This window comes from Poecilia mexicana, unplaced genomic scaffold (genome assembly GCF_051168715.1).
Source record: "Poecilia mexicana isolate PSO_F unplaced genomic scaffold, ASM5116871v1 scaffold_11, whole genome shotgun sequence".
NCBI lineage: Eukaryota > Metazoa > Chordata > Actinopteri > Cyprinodontiformes > Poeciliidae > Poecilia > Poecilia mexicana.
Genome location: NW_028263380.1, coordinates 9,718,665 through 9,739,705, shown reverse-complemented (window position 1 = coordinate 9,739,705; position 21,041 = coordinate 9,718,665). Strand labels below are relative to the sequence as shown.

The following is a 21,041-nucleotide window of genomic DNA, read 5'->3' as shown; positions in this document are numbered from 1 at the left end:
ATATATCTCACTAAGGAGAGTAAAGCAGAGAGTAAGAGAGTAGGGAAGGAGAACGATCTTTCTCTTTCTACCTCCCAGCATCCCTCCCTCAAATTAACTAATCACCCATAATAAGCTCTTATGATCTCCAGTGGATTTCTATAAGGAGTGACACTGGGATGATGGAAGATCCTTGTAGGTGGAAGAATAAGACATCATTAGCATAGCGGTATGTGTGTGTATGTGTCGGCATTTTTAAGCGTATGAGAGCTTGCTCGTTGTGCACGGACTCAAGCGCATTAGAGACGTGAGATGTTCAGGAATTGTCTATGTGCCGTGTGTGCTTCCACTGTACATTCATGAGGGGGCTTCCCGTTCTCGGGCCCGTCCTGTCAGAGACGGATTAAAGAGGAATCCTAATGAGGCTTCCTGAGTGCCGGGTCTGCTGGCTCATCCATCCCAGCAGGAGTGACAGTCCTGGATCGTTAGCACTGCACAATTGCACAACGCCCCCTAGGGGGAGGAGATGAGGACTGGTGGTTTGTGTGTGTGTGTCCATGTATAAGAGAGAGAGAGTGTTTGAGTAGAGGAGATGTGGAGAAACTGGAAAGAGGAATAAAATACTAAAACATAGTAAGAAAGCAAGTTGTGTGCATGACGATAGCTGAAAGACATTTGCAAATGGTATATAAAAATGACTTTTTCCCCCAAATTAAATTGACATTAAGTCAAATTATTTTCGGTCAATTAGGATTAACACAATCATTTCATGCCAGAATAAAGCATAAGAGGATGTTTAAAAAAAAATTTATAATATCCATACATACGCACATTTGTACAAGTATTTTAAACAACAGATGAAACACACTTCTTCTTTGTGATACTATGGAAACGAATTCTAAAATAAATAAATTAAATAAATTAAAAATTCAGCCACAATATCAGGAAGAGAACTAAATGATAAATTGGTTAGCCATCATGATCAACTCTATTTGGAGAATAAAGAAGGATGACTGCAAGCCTGACAACACAATGCCAACTATGAAGTATGAAGGTTGAAGGTTCATGTTGTGTGGGTGTTTTGCTGTACTTGTGCATTTCAAAGGAACATTATGCTGAAATGATTAAGCAACATATCAAAAAATAGAAATCTTAGACACAAATGGGTCTTTAAAATGGCTAATGACTTGAAGCATACCAACAAATTAGTTACCAGTGGCTTAATGACAAAACAGTAAACATTTTCAAGTGAAAATCACATAGTCCAGATCTCAGTCGCATAGAAAACTAGTGGCAAGAGTTAAGAAGGTGTGTATGAGCGACGTGGCTTAAAAATCTGACTCTGTTACACCGGTCCTGTCAGGAGGAATGGGCCAAAAATGTCCACAAATTATTGTTGGAAGCTTGTAGAAGGATAGCAAAGTCTTCCTCAAATAATTCAGTTCAAAAGAAATGCTACAAAATGTAAACCTCTGATTTTAAAAATAAATCTCTTATTAAAGAATTTCAAAAAAAACTTTTTTTTTTCAGTATTCCAAGTGACATAAAACAGAAAAGGTTTAGTCTAAGTTAATATCAATGAAAGCCAACGGCATATTTCATACAATATATGTAAACATCTGGCTAGCAAAATAGAATTATGCTACAATTAAGAAAGTTCAAGCAGAGGCATACAAAATAAAATCTTGGGGGGGAAAAATCTCTTGGGAAAGCAACCTCTCTTTATTTGGTCACTTTTTCCACTTAACCCTGTCGCAGTGGGAAAAGTTTAGTTGACTATTTAATGGGGTTTGAACACTGAAAAAAAAACAGCCATCTAACTCCAATATTTTCAAACCATGAAAAAGATTGCTGCTCTACCAATAAAGACCCACTGTAAAATTTCCCTTAGAAGAATTAAGTGGAAAAAAATGGAAGTGGCAATAAAAAGTTCTTGTGTGTCAAGGATTGTGTGTGGCCCATACAAGATAGCTTGAAGCTCTGAAGTCCCTTATTAAGGGAAATCAAGTTAACACTCCCAAAGTTAAACTCTAACAGGGCAGATGTTTAACAGCAGGCTTCAACGACAGCATTATGAGATTCAAAATGGTGGTGTGAAAGCAACAGAACATCACAGAAACAACTCTGGTTTGGTCTGATTGTAATGAATACCAGGTTCATTAGCACTTCTCTGATTATTCGCAAAGGAATCAACCGAAGCAATTCACGGCAGCTGCATGACCTTTTAAAATTCTGCTCTCTCTGAAGTGGTGCATGTACAAAGAAAGTATACATGTGTGCATGTGCGACACGAACAGGTGCATTTTCCACAGTTGGTAGCCAATAAGACGTCATCTGGAGCTTCTGAGGCTGTGTCTCAGAGTTATGAGGAGCATGTAAAACCAGTAGCCACTTTTTATTGGTGGTAGGTTTAAATTAAAGTAGATTTGTTGGATACAAGGCGGCACAAACTACGCTACACTGAGAAGGATGACACATGATACAGCGTTCAAGAACTCTCCTTGTTGGAGCACCTGGTAAGAACCATGATGAAATCTTTAAAAGTAATTAATCTATTATTGCAGTTGCATCTCACACTGAAAATCTGAGGAAAAACTAAAAGTTTTTAACTTGAAAACATTTAGTCAAGTTAAAAAAAAAAAAATCGTGATGTATCACGATTTTTGGGGGGAAAATTCCCTGAGCGACACCTATTGGAACCCTGAATGATTCCCAAAAAGCAACTCGAGCAAGAGCTGTTGTAGAGAAACTGTACTTTTAATAGCTGATCAGGACTTCCTGTTTATCAAAGGTATACGAGTACAATGTGACCCAGAGGTACATTTTCTTTAAAAAGGGAGAAACAAGAGAACATATTAAAGTAAGGGAGATTTGTCTTGATGTTTTGATTAAAAAAAAAACAAAAACAGATGTTCTCCTAAACTTGCACGAGTCTATAATTAAAACAGTTTAAAGGGAACAGTGATAGACAAGACGGGATGTGAACCCAAGTTTGTGCAGCGACCATACATTGTAATGGTCCATGGACATAAAAAAAATTAATAAATCTTTCTAAATCTTATTGTTGGTGACTCCAACATGCAAAATACTTATTATTTCTCCAAGTCTCCATAACAAGCATAAGATCTGCCTACCAGTTGTTTAGCTAGTATTCCAGGAAAAATTATTTTCTGCTCTAATACTACAAATTTGCATAGTTAACACAACTGGACTTTAATTACAACTCTGTGCTTTTGTCAGATAACCTTAAGACAGAGTCATTCATCATGAGCTAAATAATAGTAATATGATGGAGGATTTGTAATCCTGTGGGCCCAATTCTCCTCCTAAAATTGGGGACTTTTTTAGAGTTTATGACATCAACACAACCAAAACCAAAACCCAATAGAAACACGTGAACTGAAGAAAAGAGTGAATTCTTTTCAGAAACACAGTTCTTGGTTGAATGAAAATCATTTCATTGGACCTGGAGTATACATAATTTTGGCCTTAATATTTAAATATATAGTCAAGTTTATACTCTGTTGTTTCCTGCTACATTTTTTTAAACTATATGCATATGCAAGAATGCCTGCTTGCTGAAACATTCTCATATTTACACAGAAAGGAGCCTTAGTGTTTTTCTGTGATGTACTCTATGCTTGAGCGAATGGAGCTTGAATGCTTGTTTGAGCTGGTGGGGGTAGGATGTTTGCCGACCAACACTGCAGCCTCATGTGGTCCGCTATTATAATTACACCAAAGTGCAGTTTTTTTTTTCTCAAACAATTTAAAATCCCAAATAGGCCCTGTAAAACACACAGCGGATATCGAATAAATATGTGGATCGAGGTTGAGCTGTAACCAAAAATTACTTGTGCACACACAAGCGTCCCTGCAAAAAAAAAAAAAAGAAAAAAGAAAAAAAAATCAGCACTTTCAACTGTTTTTCTGCCAACTTTACTAATGCTTCTCTGTTGTGTTAAAAACAAGCTCTTTATCGACTGCACTTAACGAGCACTGAGCCATGAGAACCAACTTCAGCACACAAATACTCCATGAGAACCTTTGAGCGACTGGCCCACAGAGGAAAGTTTGGGTTTAGGGGGAGGGAGGAGGAGAGGGTAAGTAGGATAGGAGGAAAAGGTTGAGGAGAAATTAGAGCTTTTTGGATTAAAGCTCTTGCTACAACCATGTTTGCAGTTCCCCATGTATTGACTACTGGGTCAGCTCTCATGATCATCATTATTATTATCATTATCATCTTCAGTAACTGCTCTATTCCATAGGGGGGTGGCTGGTCAATGCCAAGTGACAGGTACTGGAGAGAGCGGGAGAAAGCTGCAATCAATCCTTTCCCTGGTCCAATGAGACTCATCTAGGATAAAGCAAGTTAATAATGATCCCAATTAGGCTGTTAGCAGGAGAGGACACACACAAACACATATACACTCTTACTTTTGCACAAGCACACCATGATTGGTCCTCTTTTTTTGATGAGTGACATAAAGTCTGAGGTTAATGCTATACTTGACAGTCAGTGACTGTTTAACTCATATGCCAGCTGACTTCTGGTTTATACACGCGCACACACACACACACAGCAGGTGACATAGGGGCAAAGTTATAGGGCCCCCCAGCTGCTGTGGGTCTAACTCCATCTGGAGCATAGGCAAGAACCCCCACATTACTGCCCAGTTATCATTCCTATCCCTGGTCACTTCACCGCCCTACACCCTCCTCTCTTCCACAATCCATTCACTCCGACCTCTCTGTCAGAACCTGTCAGTAGCGGGCTTGTTATGCTAATCTCGCCTTTGAACAACTGACGCTCACACAAACTGGTTGGCCAGGACAGACCGCAACTGTACCACCCCCTGTCTGTCTAAAATGATTGCTTCAGGCTAATTATAATCCAAATAAACAGCAGGCTTGCATCCAGGTTCAGCTTTGTAAACAATTAGATCAAAAACCTTCCTAACCTCCCAGAGATTAGGAAGGTTTAAGAGCAGTTATGATTGTGGTAAGTATCAAAAAGATTCATACTGGGCTAAAGAGAAAGTGAACTTCTTATAAAGTAAAAGACGTATGTTGGATTCTGACTGGCATCACTGTAAAAGTCATACCTTTGAGTTCGAGTTGGAATGGATTTAATTCTATTTCGTCGTTTTGTCTAGGTGAACAAAACAATGAAACTGAGTGATAAGGCAAGTGTATTAAAAATAAAAATAAAAACTCTTGAAGTCATGTGTTACGGTTCCATCAAACATCCTGGGAAAATTCCACATTTAGAATTTACTCAGGAAACATAAGGAACAAGATGTCCTCAAAACAGTCGCGATATTATACAATAAAAGTAATTGTTAGTTACTTATATTTTTCTTATGAGCTTTGAAATGCGTCACAGTTTTCATAGAGTTATTAAAAGAGCGTAAAAGTTAATTATTGCCTTCGCAAATGGCGGGACAAATGACTGCTGATTTAATATAGCTTTGAGATCAAGGAAAAAGTTACTTCGTTCAGTGTGATACACATTAATGATTTATATTTACTGGAATTGATCATACTGATATTGTCTAAATAAACGTTTTCATTCTGTGACTGACGTCTTTTCAGACGACACTTCAAGTCTGTGGGATTGGAGACAGAAACAGTCTAAGAAGAATATTGGCAGCTTTGACTGACAAACCAACTGGTGCCAGTCTCAGCCTGAACAAGCTCTTACAGGCTTGAGGATGACGTTCAGACTGTCAGCAAATGACATATTGGAAAACCTGGGTTGTCTTGATGTGGTACGGATATGATTAGAGTGGTGTTTGGGCTCAACCTAAAGAGGGAGTTTGCTAAAGACTGGGAGACCTCACAAACAACCTTTTTGCTTTCATTTGATATCTTACTTTTCCTAGCGCTGGGAAAAAACGCAATGAAAAGGGTTTTTAAGGCTTTTTTAAAGTCTTCGAGCGTTAGCGGTGCGGCAGCCCACCATGGGCACAGACACAAACACAGGCATTTTGGGTAATTACCGCTAACGACCCTGCCACTTGTTAGACAGACCTTTTTTTTTTTTTCTTGCCAATGCTGTGCCAACACCCTGAGCTTGTGACATCAGAGCTCGTTTTGTTGTGGGCAGCTTTGCATGCGGACGTTTTTAATGAGACCAGACAGTAGCAGACGTGTGTCCGCACAAACATTAGCAAGCCAAAAACAAGGTTAATCTGAAGGTCCCAATCTGAGCGTGGATGGTACTGTTGCAGTGTTGCAGTATGATGTTTTTATGAAGATAACCTCACCGGAAGGATGGAAACTGTTTAATTTCCATAAAGAATATTAAGCGTTGTGCACATATCTATTCAGCAGTCAATGCTGAATTATGGAGAAACTATCTCAGGACTGAAATCTTTATGTCTAACCATAAATGCCCAATTGGAAATAAGCCTAGACTCTGACTGGACCGTTCTAACATATGGATACGCTTTGATTTCAACCACTCCATATAAGCTGTAATTGTGCACAGGGTAGCTTGCCTCCAGAAAGGTGCAATCTCAAGTATTGCGCAGGTTTTCTTTGGAATGTGCTCCATCCATCTTTCCAATATACTATAACCAGCATGCTTCACCAAATGGACGGGGTTATTCACTTTTTTCCACATCTTTATGGCTTGTGGTAAACCTGCAAACAGGACATTTTTTTGCACCTTTTCCGTCGAGGCCATATCTTTGGAGTGCAAGACAGTATGTCATTGACAAATTCTCACTCCTTTAGATCTGTGCAGCTCCTCCAGAGCTACCACGGATCTTTTGCCTGGTTCGCTGAATAATTTCTGTTTATGTGAGTTTGCAAGGTTTCCAATTGTAAAATGTCCTTTCAGTGTTTTAAATGATTGATTGGACAGAGGTGTGAGATGTTTAAAGCATGCGATATTGTTTTATAACATATTCCATTGTTTTCATGATGCAGAGCTGTTAAACTAAAAGCATTTGAGCAGAGCTACACGCTACACTTAGGAACAATTGGATTATCACACTTTCTTTTATTCTACGCTGCAGTTACGTGCTGCATTGTGTTGGTCTACTAAATAAAACGAAGCTTGTGTTTGCATCGTAGATAAATAGATGTTTGCGCATGAGTCTGGGCCATGAGGACGCAGCTGGCTCTTGTATATCTGAAGCCAAGTCGCTGGTCACTGTGGACAAATGGAAAACCAGCATCATGAGAAAAAGAAGAAAGTGAGTTTCTTTGATTACCCTCATTTTAAAAAAAGGGGTTATGACTCTGCAATTTAGATCCCACAGTTGAGAGCCAAACCCCTAGTGACGCACAAAACCTACAAAACAGACTTCAGCATAAAATATGCCACCTCACAGAAGACAAAGAGGAATTTATTTCATATCAAAATAAATTCTATAATAAAAATAAAAAAAAACACAGAAACCACAAGACTACAGGGTGTGACTTAGACAACTGAAGAGCATAGAAACATAATCCTGTTTCATTTTTTTTTCTCTAAGAGGACTAAACCAGCTGTGATTGGACAACACACTCCTGAAGGAGGATTCAATCAAACTTCAACTAATAACAGTATGTTGATCCGCAAAGAATGCATAAAAAAATCTTCTAAAACTAACAGTATTTTAGCTAATAAATTGTTGATCTTCCATTTTGTTTCTATTAGTTTCCAAACTAAATGCCTACACATGACTTGAAGAGGTATTCATACCTGTTTTGACGCTTCCTCTGTCACAGAGAAGGCAGGTCAACTATTTACACCCAAGTGATTTGACTCCATTGGATTTCAATTAGACATGTTAGATAAAAATGCCCTGAATAAAAATGTAATTTGGACTTTACAGACTTTTATTCACAAACAATTTTTTTAGGTCCATCACATGTCAATAACATATTTTTGAGTTTTGTGGTTGCCGCATGTGAAAATGGAAAGTAGTTATAGAGACAGGAATGCTTTAGCACAGTGCTGTAAGTAGACACGAGTCAAACTGATCTGACAGTGCCCTGTTTGGGTAGAGTGCCATCTCCTGGTTGTAGTAAAGCATGTAACAACATATTCCATCCAGAAATAAGAAGCACAATAAAGAGGGAGGGGGGCAGGTATGGAGAGAGATTCTTCTCTGGGAAATTTTCCAGTGTTCATCTACAGAAAGGTACTTTAATAACAGGTCTGAGTCATCTTGTTGATGTCACACCATCATATCTCCTTAGAGAGGGCTGAAAGAATAAACTCTTATCTCTAACAAAATATCCACACAGTAAATCCATATCCACCTCTGGTATTTCTGCTTTCAACAAGACGTGTATATAGGAAAAATAAAAAATAAAAACTAGAAAATTCCGCAGAAATTTTAAGGGGCATGCCAAAGTGTGCCCGTCGGTTTTTAATCAAGCGTTCTGATGCAAAAAATTAGCATTAATGCTAAAGAAAGCTTCAATGTAGTCAATAACCTGTGGTGAGTCAGAAACATGTTGACTAAACTGTACTTGTACCATTCAGTATGTTGAAATTAATGCATAAGCCAAAATGCTAATATTAGCGTGAAGACTAATATTCATGTAGGATGTTAGGATGTGCACTGCCTTGCTGCGCAAGGCAGTGCACTAGTGGGGGCAGTAAAATGCTAAAGTTTGTGCTAATGTTGTGCACAATCTTGTGCTAATGTTAATGAACTGCCTTGCTGCGCAAGGCAGTTCACTATCCTGAGGAAAAAAAATGCGAAAAAAGCTTAATATTATTGCAACGCCTACGGCGTTGCACTAGCATGAGAGGAGTGCAGCAACTCTTTGAAGCAGTTAGTTTTTCTGATCAAAGCGGCTTACTGTTCAGCATCCATAAGAGCAATCCGAAAACTTTTTGAAGCATATAAGAGGGCAATTTCTTGTCTCCGATGGAACCACGATTTAAATCTGTAGTTCTCTCTGCACTAACCTGAGAGAAAAACATAATAAAGGCCTGAGAGGAATATTCAGGCTTTTATTTGGAAATTTTCAGTAAGCTTCATTTTAAATGGCCACACTAATCCCATGTCTAACAGTGGTTGGGTTAAACCAGTTCATATATAATGCCCAGAACATTCTGCCCTGTCTGTAGTTATAACATTCTGCTCACCTTCTTTCTGTAATAAGTCAGAGTTCCACCATTATGTACTTCTTAACTGCCAGCTCAGCCCTCCTTTGTAATGATTGAGGGTTCCACCATGTTGACCTTCCGACCTTCTGCTCAGGCCTCTGTAGTAAAGTGTTCCATCGTGTTTAGAACTACAAAGATGGTGTTTTTGTAGTCCTAAGGAGCAGTTTGGCTTTTGTCTGTGTTCTGTTGCTATAGTGATCAAGCCTCCCCCTGTGTTTCTCCAGACAGGGGGAGAAACAATTCTATGTGTTTGAGCCAGCCAGTTTCACTCCAAAAAGCTGTCCGAACAACTCCTTTCCATTCGGGAACCGTGATACGTATTCGAAAACCGTTTGAAGCGTATGAGCGGGCTATTTGTCGTCTCATTTAGTACCGCGATTCATATCTGTAGCTCATTCACAGTAATTGCAGTGATGAGAGAAAAATGGTGTGCGCTGAGCTCAGAACTTTTTGCAGAAATGTATGTAAAAAGAGCAATTACATGATGTAAAAATTGTCAAGGCTTTTATTTTGAAAATTTTCAATAAGCTTCATTTGAAATTGCCACACTAATTTCATGTGTAATAGTGATCAGGTTAAATCAGTTATATAATGCTCAAAGCACAAGTTGTTTATAATACCAGCCAACTCCTCCTCTGTAATAATTGAGTGTTCCGCCATGTTGTAGTTCTGACATGCTGGTCAGGCCTCTGTTTTAACTGAGTCTTGGCCATAGATAGAACTACAGTTATGGCAGTTATGGCTGCTGGTTTGTAGTCCAAACCAGCAGATTTGCCTTCCTCTGGATTCTGTTGCTATAGCGATTGGCCCTCAGCCAACTGCTGTGTGTGTGAGACAGAAAGCTGGGGAAGGATTTCAATCTTTGAGACAACCATGAAATGCTAATGTTAATGAACTGCCTTGCTGCGCAAGGCAGTTCACTATCCTGAGAAAAAAAACATAAAAAAAAGATTTTCATTTTTGCATCGCCTACGGCGATGCACTTTTGTCAGTGCAATTTTCAGAGTTTTATTTTGAAACTTTCAGTAAACTTAATTTTCATAACCACACTAATCCAATGTGTAACAGTGGTTTGGTTAATCCACCTGTATAATGCCCAAAACAGGAAGTAGTTCTAACTGCCAGCTCAGCCCTCCTCTGTAATAATTGAGTGTTCCGCCATGTTGTAGTTCTGACCTGCTCTGCCCTCAGTATTAAAGTGTTCCGCCATATTTAGAACTACAGAGTCTTTGTAGTCCAAACCCCAGCAGTTCTCCCTATCTCTGCATTCTGTTGCTATAGTGATGAAAGTGCCCTGTGTGTGTCAGACTTATCTATCTTTATGAGACACCCAGTCAGTTTTAATGGAAAAAGCAGTCCGAACGACAGCTTCCCGTTCGGGTTCCGTAAGTCCGATCTAAAAACCGTTTGAAGCATATGAGAGGGCTATTTCTCATCTCATCTATTACCGCGATTCATATCTGTAGCTCAATCACAGTAATTGCAGTGATGAGAGAAAAATGGTGTGCGCTGAGCTCAGAGATTTTTCAGAAATGTATGTAAAACACTGGGGAGGAACGTCAGTTATCCTGTCCCAAAACTTTGCTCTGAAGCACCTGGACAGAAAACCGTAAGCCCTAGGGAAATTTTGAAAACATTTTACCAGAGCAGGCATTCGTATCAATGTCATGACCGACTTTCATACCAATAGAGCAATTTTTGCACCCATGAGAGCAATTTCAAAATTATTTTGGGGTCAAAATTCCACTCTTTTTCTCACTCTAAAAAGCGGCAGTTGGTTTCAGTTACACTCTAAGGTTTCGGCAGTTGGAAATTTCGCTCGTTTTTCGCTTTTTACGTCGCCGTCGTAACTCCGATCCCCAATAAAAGTAATAGCTCCAATGCCGGGATCGAGACACACGTTTTGATACCACTTTTGTGGGTGGGCACGCAGCGGTACGAGCCGCATTAACGGTAATGGAAGAAGTTGTTATAATAACTAGAAAATTCCACAGAAATTTTAAGGGGCCTGCCAAGTGTGCCCTCCGCTTTAACCCCAGCGTTTCAAATTAGCCGTGAAAAGAAATAAAAGCAGTCTGACATACTTATTTCACCACTAGAACACAGTAACTGTAAATATTGTCAGGGGTATTATGACAATATGAGTCACCATTGGGAAACAGGATATAAACCCCAAGTCAGTGAAATTCAATCTGAGACCGACGACTATAAGCTTCGCACATGTGGTTCTTACTCATGGTCCAAAATAAAAAACATGAAGAAAGTTGTTAATAGTTAATTTCTAAAAACTATTTCAATTTTCTTAGAAAAGATTTTAATTTACACTCAAAAATTCAGACAAGTAATAATTTTATGTAAGCAAAACATGAATAGTCACACGAAATATGTATTCTTCCCACAATGCATTGTGAGATCTGATTCAGCGCTGTGGGAATACTCACTGCCTCTGTCTGCGGCCCGTTGCTATGGTAATTAATGATCTGCACCTGGGCTGGCACTGTCTTTCAGACAGGCTGGTTTCTATATTTGTGAGACACATAACGTCGGTCTACAGGACCCTGACAAAAAACTATAAGCCCTAGGAAAATTTTGAAAACATTTTACAGGAGCAGGCATGTGTATCTATGTCATGACCAAGTTTGACATCAATAGGCCGCTATTTGTGCCTGTGAGGGGGAGTTAAAAAGAGTTTTGGAGTCTGACCTCCACTGTCCTGTGTGTGTGTTTCAGAGAGAAATCTTAGTGATGCTGCGAGTTCCTCAGATTAAAGTTTTTTCGTTTTTTTAAATTTATGTCGTCATTTTTACACAGAATCCCAATAAAAATAATAGCTCCCTTCTCGGCATCGAGCCGCACGATTTGATACCACTTTTGTGGGGGTACACGCAGCGGTACGAGCCGCATTAACGGTAATGGAAGAAAAATAAAGATATAAATAAATAAAGAGACATTCTATTGGGTGTAGAACAATAGGTGCCTGCCATGCAATGCATGGAGGCAGTGACTGACCTGCTTCGCAGGTCAGTCACTGCTCTCCCTATGCATTGCTTATGGCAGGCCCCAATAATAATATCCAGGCGTTCTATTGGGTGTAGAACAATAGGTGCCTGCCATGCAATGCATGGAGGCAGTGACTGACCTGCTTCGCAGGTCAGTCACTGCTCTCCTTATGCATTGCTAATGGCATGCCCCAATCACATATCCCAAAAGCAAAACTTACCTCTGAACACTTTCTTGCCGCTACAGGCTAAACATGAGCATGCTAACTAAGAGCGTCTGCAGTGCTGGCTACAGAAACCAGAGAAGGCAGGTAAATCATTGGTCATCTCAGGCTAGTAAAAGAGGTTTAGTTAAGAGACTCGGGAGGAGGAACCTTCACAGAGAGCTGCACACACAGACCGTGGACTGGCTGTAGTATGTAAACAGTGCATGTGTAATGGGGAGAGTATCAGGCTTAAGGCTCTGATCTCTCTAACTGCAGTCGGTGTGTTCTCCAGACGCCAGCTGGTAAACAGAGCAAAAAGGGGCTAAGTCTGTGTTTATGCGAATAGAGACATGCACTGTGCACGAGTTAAAAAGTGAGGGATAGACATTGAGAATAAATCATCAGTGCTACTAGTTTTGAAAGAGTTCCAGGGAGCAGAAACCTGTGTGTGAAAAAGAGAAAGAGAATAGGAGAAGAGGGCTGGATGGACAGTTTAACTGCGATGTATCTCCTTCATGTCTTATCTCCCTCCTCTCGTCTCCTGCTCTCCATGTGAGAGCAGTTTCTTTCTACTTTATGACTCTTTATCTGACATGAAAGGCACTAACATGGGATAGCCGCCATTACGGCTCCATCAACATGAAAAAGCCCTGACACGGGATTCTCCACAGCGGCTGTGCCCATTAAGGACGACTGGCGATTCTGTGCTCTGTCAAGGAGCCATCACGAGTAGACAGCGCCAACATAATGAGGACTTAAAACCTTAACCTTGCCTTTAAGACCCCTGGTCAAAAGAAGCAATAAAATCCTCATGAGGGCACACTGGCTGGCCTGCTTCGTAATTACAACCCATGTCCAAGCACTAAGCCAGAAGGTAATATAGTTTAGATATACAAAAAGAGTATAAGGGAGTTCAGATCCAAGGCAGAGGGGTCATATACTTAACTTTTCACACAACCTGCTAGTTACCAAAATAGCTGTCAATTTTGTATATATGACACAAATCGCTGCCTTCATGTTTTTAAAGTTCAATGTCTGACCATTCTGATGAAACTCAAACAATTCAAAAATATATGCGCTTTTAAAAAAGATCCCAATATCGCTTAATGGCGTCATTGATATTTAAGTCAACGCTACAACAGTGATGCTGCTTTCTAAAATAAGGGAAGTCAAAATTTCAACCCAGAGACATTTCTGCAATACATTTAACAGGTGAGAATCATCATGTTTTAGAGCCTGAGTACATATAAATATTGAAAAAAAGAAACACTATCAGCCTTTTCATTGCTCTCCTCAATAATAAGAGCTTTTGGTTCCATGCTCCTCTAACATGGAAAGGCTCTACCATTTATGGATGATGTGTTGCTGCTTAATGGCCGTGCAGAAAAGGACTAAGAGAGCACTCTTACTTTCCTGACAGATTCCTGCTGCAAACAAAATCTGGAGGAACTTAGTAAAAATTAAGAAGACTGAATTTGTTCCCCGCTCCTAAAAAAACAGTGCGTCTTGTTGAAGCACGTTTTGGCCCCTGGATTATTCAACAAATATAATCTTTGCTTCAAGTGAAGGAAGGACCTAAAATTGACAGATGGGAAAGTAAGCACATAGTCAGTACAACCCATAACTTGAGCAGTGAATCAGCAGCCACACCAGTAAAGCGACCAGGGATGTTGATTTTGGGGATACATGAAGTTCCTCTATTAAGAAAAGGCATTGATGTCCATTTGTTTTGACATTTTGTCTGACTCGTATGGGTCCAAAACTTCTGATGACACGTCCCAATCACATTTTTAATGTGCATCAATAAATGCTCTGTGCAAACGGTTCTTTCTGCAAGTTTATTAGCAATTACACATAGTCTTTTCTTCTGTGTCTGAGCTAAGTGGATGATAGACTGTGTTAGAACATTTTAAATTCCTTTCCAATCCAAGTGTGTGAATCATAGGATTTGCTAAATAGCATACTTTTTACCTTCACCAAGAAAAAAAATGACTGTGTGAAAAAATTATATATTTTCATGATAATAACTAAGAGAATATGTTTGCAATCATGAAAAAAACGGACAACTGAGATTGTTACTTTTCCGGTTTGAACATTTTTTTTCCTTTTACACAAGGGGCATTAATGCATAAATAAAAACTAATGAGTGCAATTGCTGAATCCTGTTTATGGGTACAATTACCAAGCTTGATGTAACTGATGTACTGGTGAATCATTACTGCAATAAATATAACCACAAATTTTTAAGGCCATTTAGCCCATCCCGACTGTGGCTGAAGTTTGAAAAGATTTTCAGGGCCAGCTGCCAGCAAACAGGTTTGATCGCTTCATTACTGTCATGCCGTTAAACCCTCACGAGTCAAACAATTGTTGCTTATGTATAAAAAAGCCAAACGGTCATGTCATTTCATTCACTGTTAATATATTTTACACCATAACTTTACGGGTCTCTAAAATAAAGTATTATGATGCAAGTATTAAGTTTTTTTGGAGGAAAGTGGGTGCTGATGCCTGTCCTCATCCGAGTTACAATGCTGGCCATACCCTGAGAAAAAAAGATTACAACCTTAATGTTGGCAAACTTTTAGTTTCTTTTTGAATTACAAATTTTCTCATAAGGAGTCACGCACCACTGCTGTGGATAACAGGCAGACTGTGTTCACCACAGAGAACTTTTAAATCTCTGGGTGGGGTAGTGGTCTAGGTCTCCATGTGTGTGCACTCAGATAGCAGTTCGACTGAATCATTGCCGTATGAACTCACTTTCAAGATAAATATTTTTGCTCTAACATCCATCTTATAGGTAGGTGGTTGTGCTGTGCATTTATGCCCACATTTGCTGTGGGTGCACAAAGGTTGTTAAAATCATCACCATCATCGAAACTATTTAAAGAAAAGTATCTACAGAAAACATTTGGTGTTATTGTTTTTTGTTTCCATTTTTTTCAACATATTTGCACCTCTGTTGGGTTTAAAACAAGTATCTGAAAGAAACAAAGTTTCTTCACATGACGAAAGACAAAATGAAGTCATTTAATCTTCCGCCTACATTCAAAACTCATCACTTGAAACTATTGTACAAAGAAAAACAATTCCTAGACTTGATCTTCTTTAAGTCTTCCCCCATTTCACTGAAACAAAAGTCAAATTCATGACAATTTGCAAATCTTTTAGGCAACAGAATAGAGGCTCCTGACCAGGGAGAATTGGGAGCATATATTTTATGACGATATTTTCAAGATTTAAATTTGACAAAGGATAAAAAAAATAAGGATTTTTGTTTTTAGATATGGGTCGCTGGTTCAGATATCCCTCCCAAAGTAGCTGTAATTTCACCAAAAGACAAGAGACTGAATACAAACACCATACTTATTAATCTGTTGAAAAAAAATAACCATCCCTCTCTTTTCAACACTATAATTACATGCCAAAATACATTGAAATTTGATGATGTAATGTTTATGGATCACAACAACATGTTTACTTAAGCGCTATAAACAAATCCTTACCTCCTGACACTGGAGCATCCATGAAGACGGCGCCCATCTTCTCTGCCGCTACAGCCATTTCTCTAGCAACAGCAGGATCAATTGTTGAGGAGTCGACCAGCAGCGTTCCCTTCTTCACCTTCCTGAGAAAAGTTACATAGGTCACACTTATATTACAGCTACAGCTTTTTTAATTGTATTTATTGTTATTATCATCATCAAGGAAGAATCTGCCTACTTTAAGATGCCGTTAGAGCCCGTGTAGACTTCTATGACATTTGGACTAGACGGTAGCATTGTGATGATGCGATCCGCTTTCTCTGCCACGTATGCAGGAGAGTCCACCACCTAAATGTCAGATTCATCATCATCACCATGAGGGCAAAATGAATATGGTTTGAAGAAAAATGAGTTGCGCTCGTTTTTGAAGAATATGTTGCTGCATGGACATTTAATAGTTACTTACAACATCTTACCTGGGCACCCAAGTCCTGCAGCTCTTTGCAACATTCCGGGAAGACATCAGTGGCGATGACAGGATAACCATTTTTTATTAAGTTCTTGGCCATGGGACTTCCCATATTTCCTAGACCAATAAAGCCCACTGGTGTCTTTGAGGCCATAGATCTTGTTGATCCTAATAAAAAAAGAAAAATAAACAATAAAGTTAAGTGTAATGATGACTAACATCTCCAATGTCCAGAGGGATTTCTCTGATTAGCAAATAATTACAGAATGAGTACCACACAAAAGCTGAGGGTTTTCCCTCCCAGCTACATATTTAACAAGAAATGTGTTCATTGTGCAGCAAGTCTTTGTCCATTCATTTTCATCAGGCCTTTAGTTAATCTGCCCTGATTAGCTCACAATATAGTCCAGTGAGACAAAATCCAACAGACAAGACTGGAAACCGGAGGTGAATCAGCCAGACAACAAAAAGGATTAGACCTGGATAAAGATACCCAAACAATGAGCTTAAAGTAAATTCAGCCAGCTTTACAACATGCTGAGTAAATACCGTCACGCTATAGTTTCAAAGCATTTCCAAACTAACGTATGTCCATCAAAATTTGCCAAGAGATTTTGTTTTCAAGTTTTACTTGAAGTTTTAAACTTTGAGTATTGCTTCAGTAACAGACTAACTGTATGGAAATTTACTAAGGTCATGTTGTGAACAAAAATAGCTTAATAGAGTCTCCAACCTAGTCGGTATGTTGTTTAAGCACATTGTGGACACCAAAAATAACTCAAAGTATGCATCTCACCACACTTAGATTTCTCCTGATTTTTTTTTTTTGGTCTGATTTTTTTTTTGTCTTGTCCAACTGATGCAGTGCTATGACACTGAGATGCATGTGAAAATGTCTTTAAGTTGTCATAAAAACATCTTGCGATTTGCTTGATAGATTGCAAGACATTCATTATCTTTAAATCAACCCAGGAAATATTCAAAAGAATGCTGTGAATCACACAATTGTAATCTTGCAACTAGGAAAGGGCCAGATTAAAGTCTACGAGGTCTTCCAAAATTAGTTTCAAAACAGCTAATATATGATCATAACATTACATTGACTTAAAATCCTTTCCTTGAGATTCAGAAAAAAAAATAGGTCCAATAACCAAAATCATCTCAAGCTGTACAAAGCTGAGTAAAAGCAGTGGTTTCCAAAAACCTGTTGCTGCCGACCAGGAGGTTGACCACATTTTTCCTTTCTATGCCAGAAAAACAAATTTGTGTGTCTTGAAATATTTCCGGTTGTGACAAACACATAAGTCATGGTGTGAAAAGTCCCACATCTCTCTTGTTTTGACAATGCCATTTTAAAACTGCAGTTGGCAAGTGATGAGCAGCGTGACTGCAGCATCCTGCTGCAGACTCTACCCAAACACAGACAAGCTAATATTAGCTTGTTCCCCTCACAGTTTCACTCTAAGAACAGAAGAAGAACCAAACAGGAACAATTTACTGTGCAGTAAGCATTTGAAACATGGTACTTAATTTAGTGGCTGTTTATTCTATATTTTTGTTAGAAACTATGTATTATCACTTTTACAGTAGTTAACTTGTTATTTTTATTTAAAGTCTTCTAGCTTTCTACTGTGTATATGGGCTGATATTAGATTGGAGTTAACTGTGTGTTCCCTAACCTTGAATTATGTTTCTACAGCTGCCTTTTTATCTACAGTTTACTTGAGAAACTGCCTGTGTGCAGAAGTAGCTTGCTTCTTCTGTCTTGCTTTCCCATCCTCCCTCTTTTTCCTTCATAATAAAAGACAAAGCTGTAACCAAAGGTCTTCAGAACGCTCAGTGAACGCCTTGGATGAGCAGTTTGCTGAGTCTTCTCCTTTTGCAAAAGCTTGGTCAGAAAACTGATATATGTTGTCAGTGGGTTTTTTTATGTAGGTTCAAAAATACCTATCAATTTTAGCTTAAGCATACATATAAAAATAAAATAATAAAATACTTTAGTTAAGAATACGTTTATTTATACTTTGTTTTTTTATATTGTAAATACTGTGATATTTTTACTTTAGGAAATACCCCTCAATAAATTATTCCAACTGTAATTTCAGATTTGGTTTAAAATAAACATACATTGCTCTTAAAAAGTCGTCTTATGCAGTCTATTGGGATATTAGTACAATACTGAAATATTATAGACAGGGATTTTTGCTTTACATACAGTATTTGCACATTGCCAAAACTCCGAAAAAAGTATTCTTAGTTTTACAAGTGTGACATCTTAAATGTAAAAGATTTTGGTAATTTTTGCTTTTTACAATATAAGAAAACAAATTGTTTTTATCTATGTGATTAGTGATGAGTACTCGATGCTACAGTTAGTTAGGATTTCAAGCACTGAAACGCTCAGCAAAGATTCTTGCACACAGCGTAAGCATTTGTGACATTTAAAACCTAATAAAGCTCAGCCTTAGAGAGTTTTAAAACAACTTGCTATGAGCAGGTATGGACCCTGTATCTCTGTGCGCACACCTGGTATGCAAATGCATAATGGACTCAGGGACATTGTGTCCGAGCTGCAACATTAACACGGACTGCAACTCTTCATACTTTCTTCTAAGGGCTAAAGCTAGCTAACAAATTGAAGTAAGGGGCATTCCATTTGTATTTATCACTGAAGAATATTCCCATGAAGGGGAAATTACGTCACAACGCAAACGAATACGTTACCGAAGACATGCTTGTTCCACCTGAAGCATATACTCCGGGACCCTCTAAACAACGCAGCCATGCTTCTCTCCCCCTCGACCTCGGTATTTGGTGACAGCTGTCAAGCAAGGAAAGCCACAGTAAACGGTTATGATTCAGTGTCTTTTGGACCAATAGCAGCGCCGGATCAGTTAGCCGGACCAATGGGAGAAAAGCGAAGGCGGGACATCCTGTGATTTTACTTGAAAGTGCCCTTTAGTATATAATTTTGCCACTTTATCCAGAATTAATTACAATTTCAAAAAAATCCCTTTTCATGCATATGGGATTATAGATGTATGCAAGTGTTTAGCTGTGGTTTTACCTCGGAGCTGACCGTACGTAGCTGCAAAAACCACAACATTACGCTGTATTTTATTTTGAATGAATAGAAAAAAAAGCTAATTTATAAGTTTATCATAAACAGTAAAAGTTTGTAATGATAATAATATTTAGGCGTTGTTTCTAGTCGGGGTGTTCTGGTTCCCCCCACCGGCCCTCGCAGCATCACTGGTGCAGCAGCTCAGCATCATCATCTCTCCCTCTCTCAGGAAGAGACGCATCAGCGTCAGAGCTGAGAGTGGGGAAAAATAAACACAGAGATACGACGAAGAAAGTCTCTGTTTCTTTATAAGTATAAGCCATTTAATAGAGGTAAGGTTTATTTCCATGCTAAACTGGCTCGTGTGTGTTTGTGCGTCATGTGTCATCGAGCTCGCCGCCCAAAGAGGATGATGCTTAGCTAGCTAGTAGTGACTTGACACAACATGGCCCGTCCACAAGCTAATGTTAGCCACCTTTAATGAGATAAGCCTTAGGTTGCTTTAGCTACAGTTCACTCGGCCGAAGTGTATTTTAGCTGCTCGGTCGTGGATCTAACTTCGCTTCTGTCTGTAATGTTACAGCTTTGAAATGTGCATTTCTGCATATTTAACATGTTTATTCCTGGGGTGGAGTCATTATAAAATGTAATGAGTTGATAGAATGTTTTGCCTTTTTGTGGTTCCAGAGTGAAATTACAGGATGGCAGGGATGTCAAAAAGCTGCATACATTCACAAGTGTTTGTTTCTTTACCATCAGCCTAAGCTTCCCTTTACAATTTTCCTACACAGTTTGGAAAAGTATTGGAGTTTTCAAGTCTGAAAAAGTATGGAATGAAGAAAATTTACATAGAATTTTTTTTTTTTTTTAATTGCCAGATTTATTCCCCATCTTATTGTCTAAGTCCATAATTCATCCATCCTAGTGCTCAATAAGTGCATGGAAGTACATGCTGTTGTGGCACTTTATGGCACTTTACAAAAAGAAAAATGGTCAATTGAATCCAATCATAGATATATTTCAGCTGATCCTAGTTATCAAACACTTCATTCAAGTTCCCTATTCGGGAATAGAGAAATGGAAACAAGGTCTTTCATATTACAATAAACCATATTTATAATTATTTTCCAGCCTTTTACCACCTGGTAAAGGAACAGAACTTTGTGTCACCATGAAATCATCTTTGACTTGACTGAACTCCCTCAGAGCCACAGAGGAGAAATTACTCAACAGTTTTCACATGCAAGGTAATACATATGATTATTACAACTTTGATTGGAAAAACTAAGGCAAGGTTTCTCCCAGTGTAATATAATCCATATAATCCTGGTGGGCCACCTCTCCTTTGGCTTCATATGCTATTATTTCTAAATTATGATCCCAACTTGTGCACCTCTGAATTTTTGTAACGTTGAACATTTTTTAACACAAAAACACAGTGGGCCGCTAGTGGACTGGCATAGTGTCTCTACCACTGGGCTATGCAAGTTTTCTGGGGGAAACCCTGTAGTGTAAAGACTTGTTAATACTCAATGTTTGATTATCACTAGCTTGGTAAAAAAAACAACAACAAAAAAAAAACAAAAAGCATTTGTTCTATGCTTCATTTCATACAGAGGGTCTGGACCCTTGGCTATTAAGAAATGATTGCTTTGCTGCTAGCAAAGTTTCCTTCTGGTAATTGTTTTATTGCCGAAGAGTAAGATCCCTTTTATTAA

General features: G+C 38.7%; 1 protein-coding gene and 1 long non-coding RNA gene across 2 annotated transcripts in view; one reads left to right on the top strand and one right to left on the bottom strand.

The window, feature by feature from the left end:
- Window positions 1-19,111, bottom strand: part of hibadha (3-hydroxyisobutyrate dehydrogenase a) — a 31,189-nt gene extending 12,078 nt beyond the window's left edge. Inside the window, exons 1-4 of the mRNA XM_014982983.2 lie at window positions 18,984-19,111; window positions 16,267-16,427; window positions 16,029-16,138; window positions 15,812-15,933 (exon numbers count right to left, since the gene is read on the bottom strand). Of these exons, the coding sequence (XP_014838469.1) occupies window positions 15,812-15,933; window positions 16,029-16,138; window positions 16,267-16,427; window positions 18,984-19,044 (454 nt within the window). The 5' untranslated portion in view covers window positions 19,045-19,111. The remainder of the gene's footprint in view (window positions 1-15,811; window positions 15,934-16,028; window positions 16,139-16,266; window positions 16,428-18,983) is intronic.
- Window positions 19,112-19,525: 414 nt separating this feature from the next.
- On the top strand, window positions 19,526-20,910 carry LOC148156404 (uncharacterized). Its single transcript, XR_015764618.1, has 2 exons — window positions 19,526-19,655; window positions 20,455-20,910. It is a non-coding gene; the product is annotated as an uncharacterized LOC148156404 (long non-coding RNA).
- Window positions 20,911-21,041: the final 131 nt, after the last annotated feature.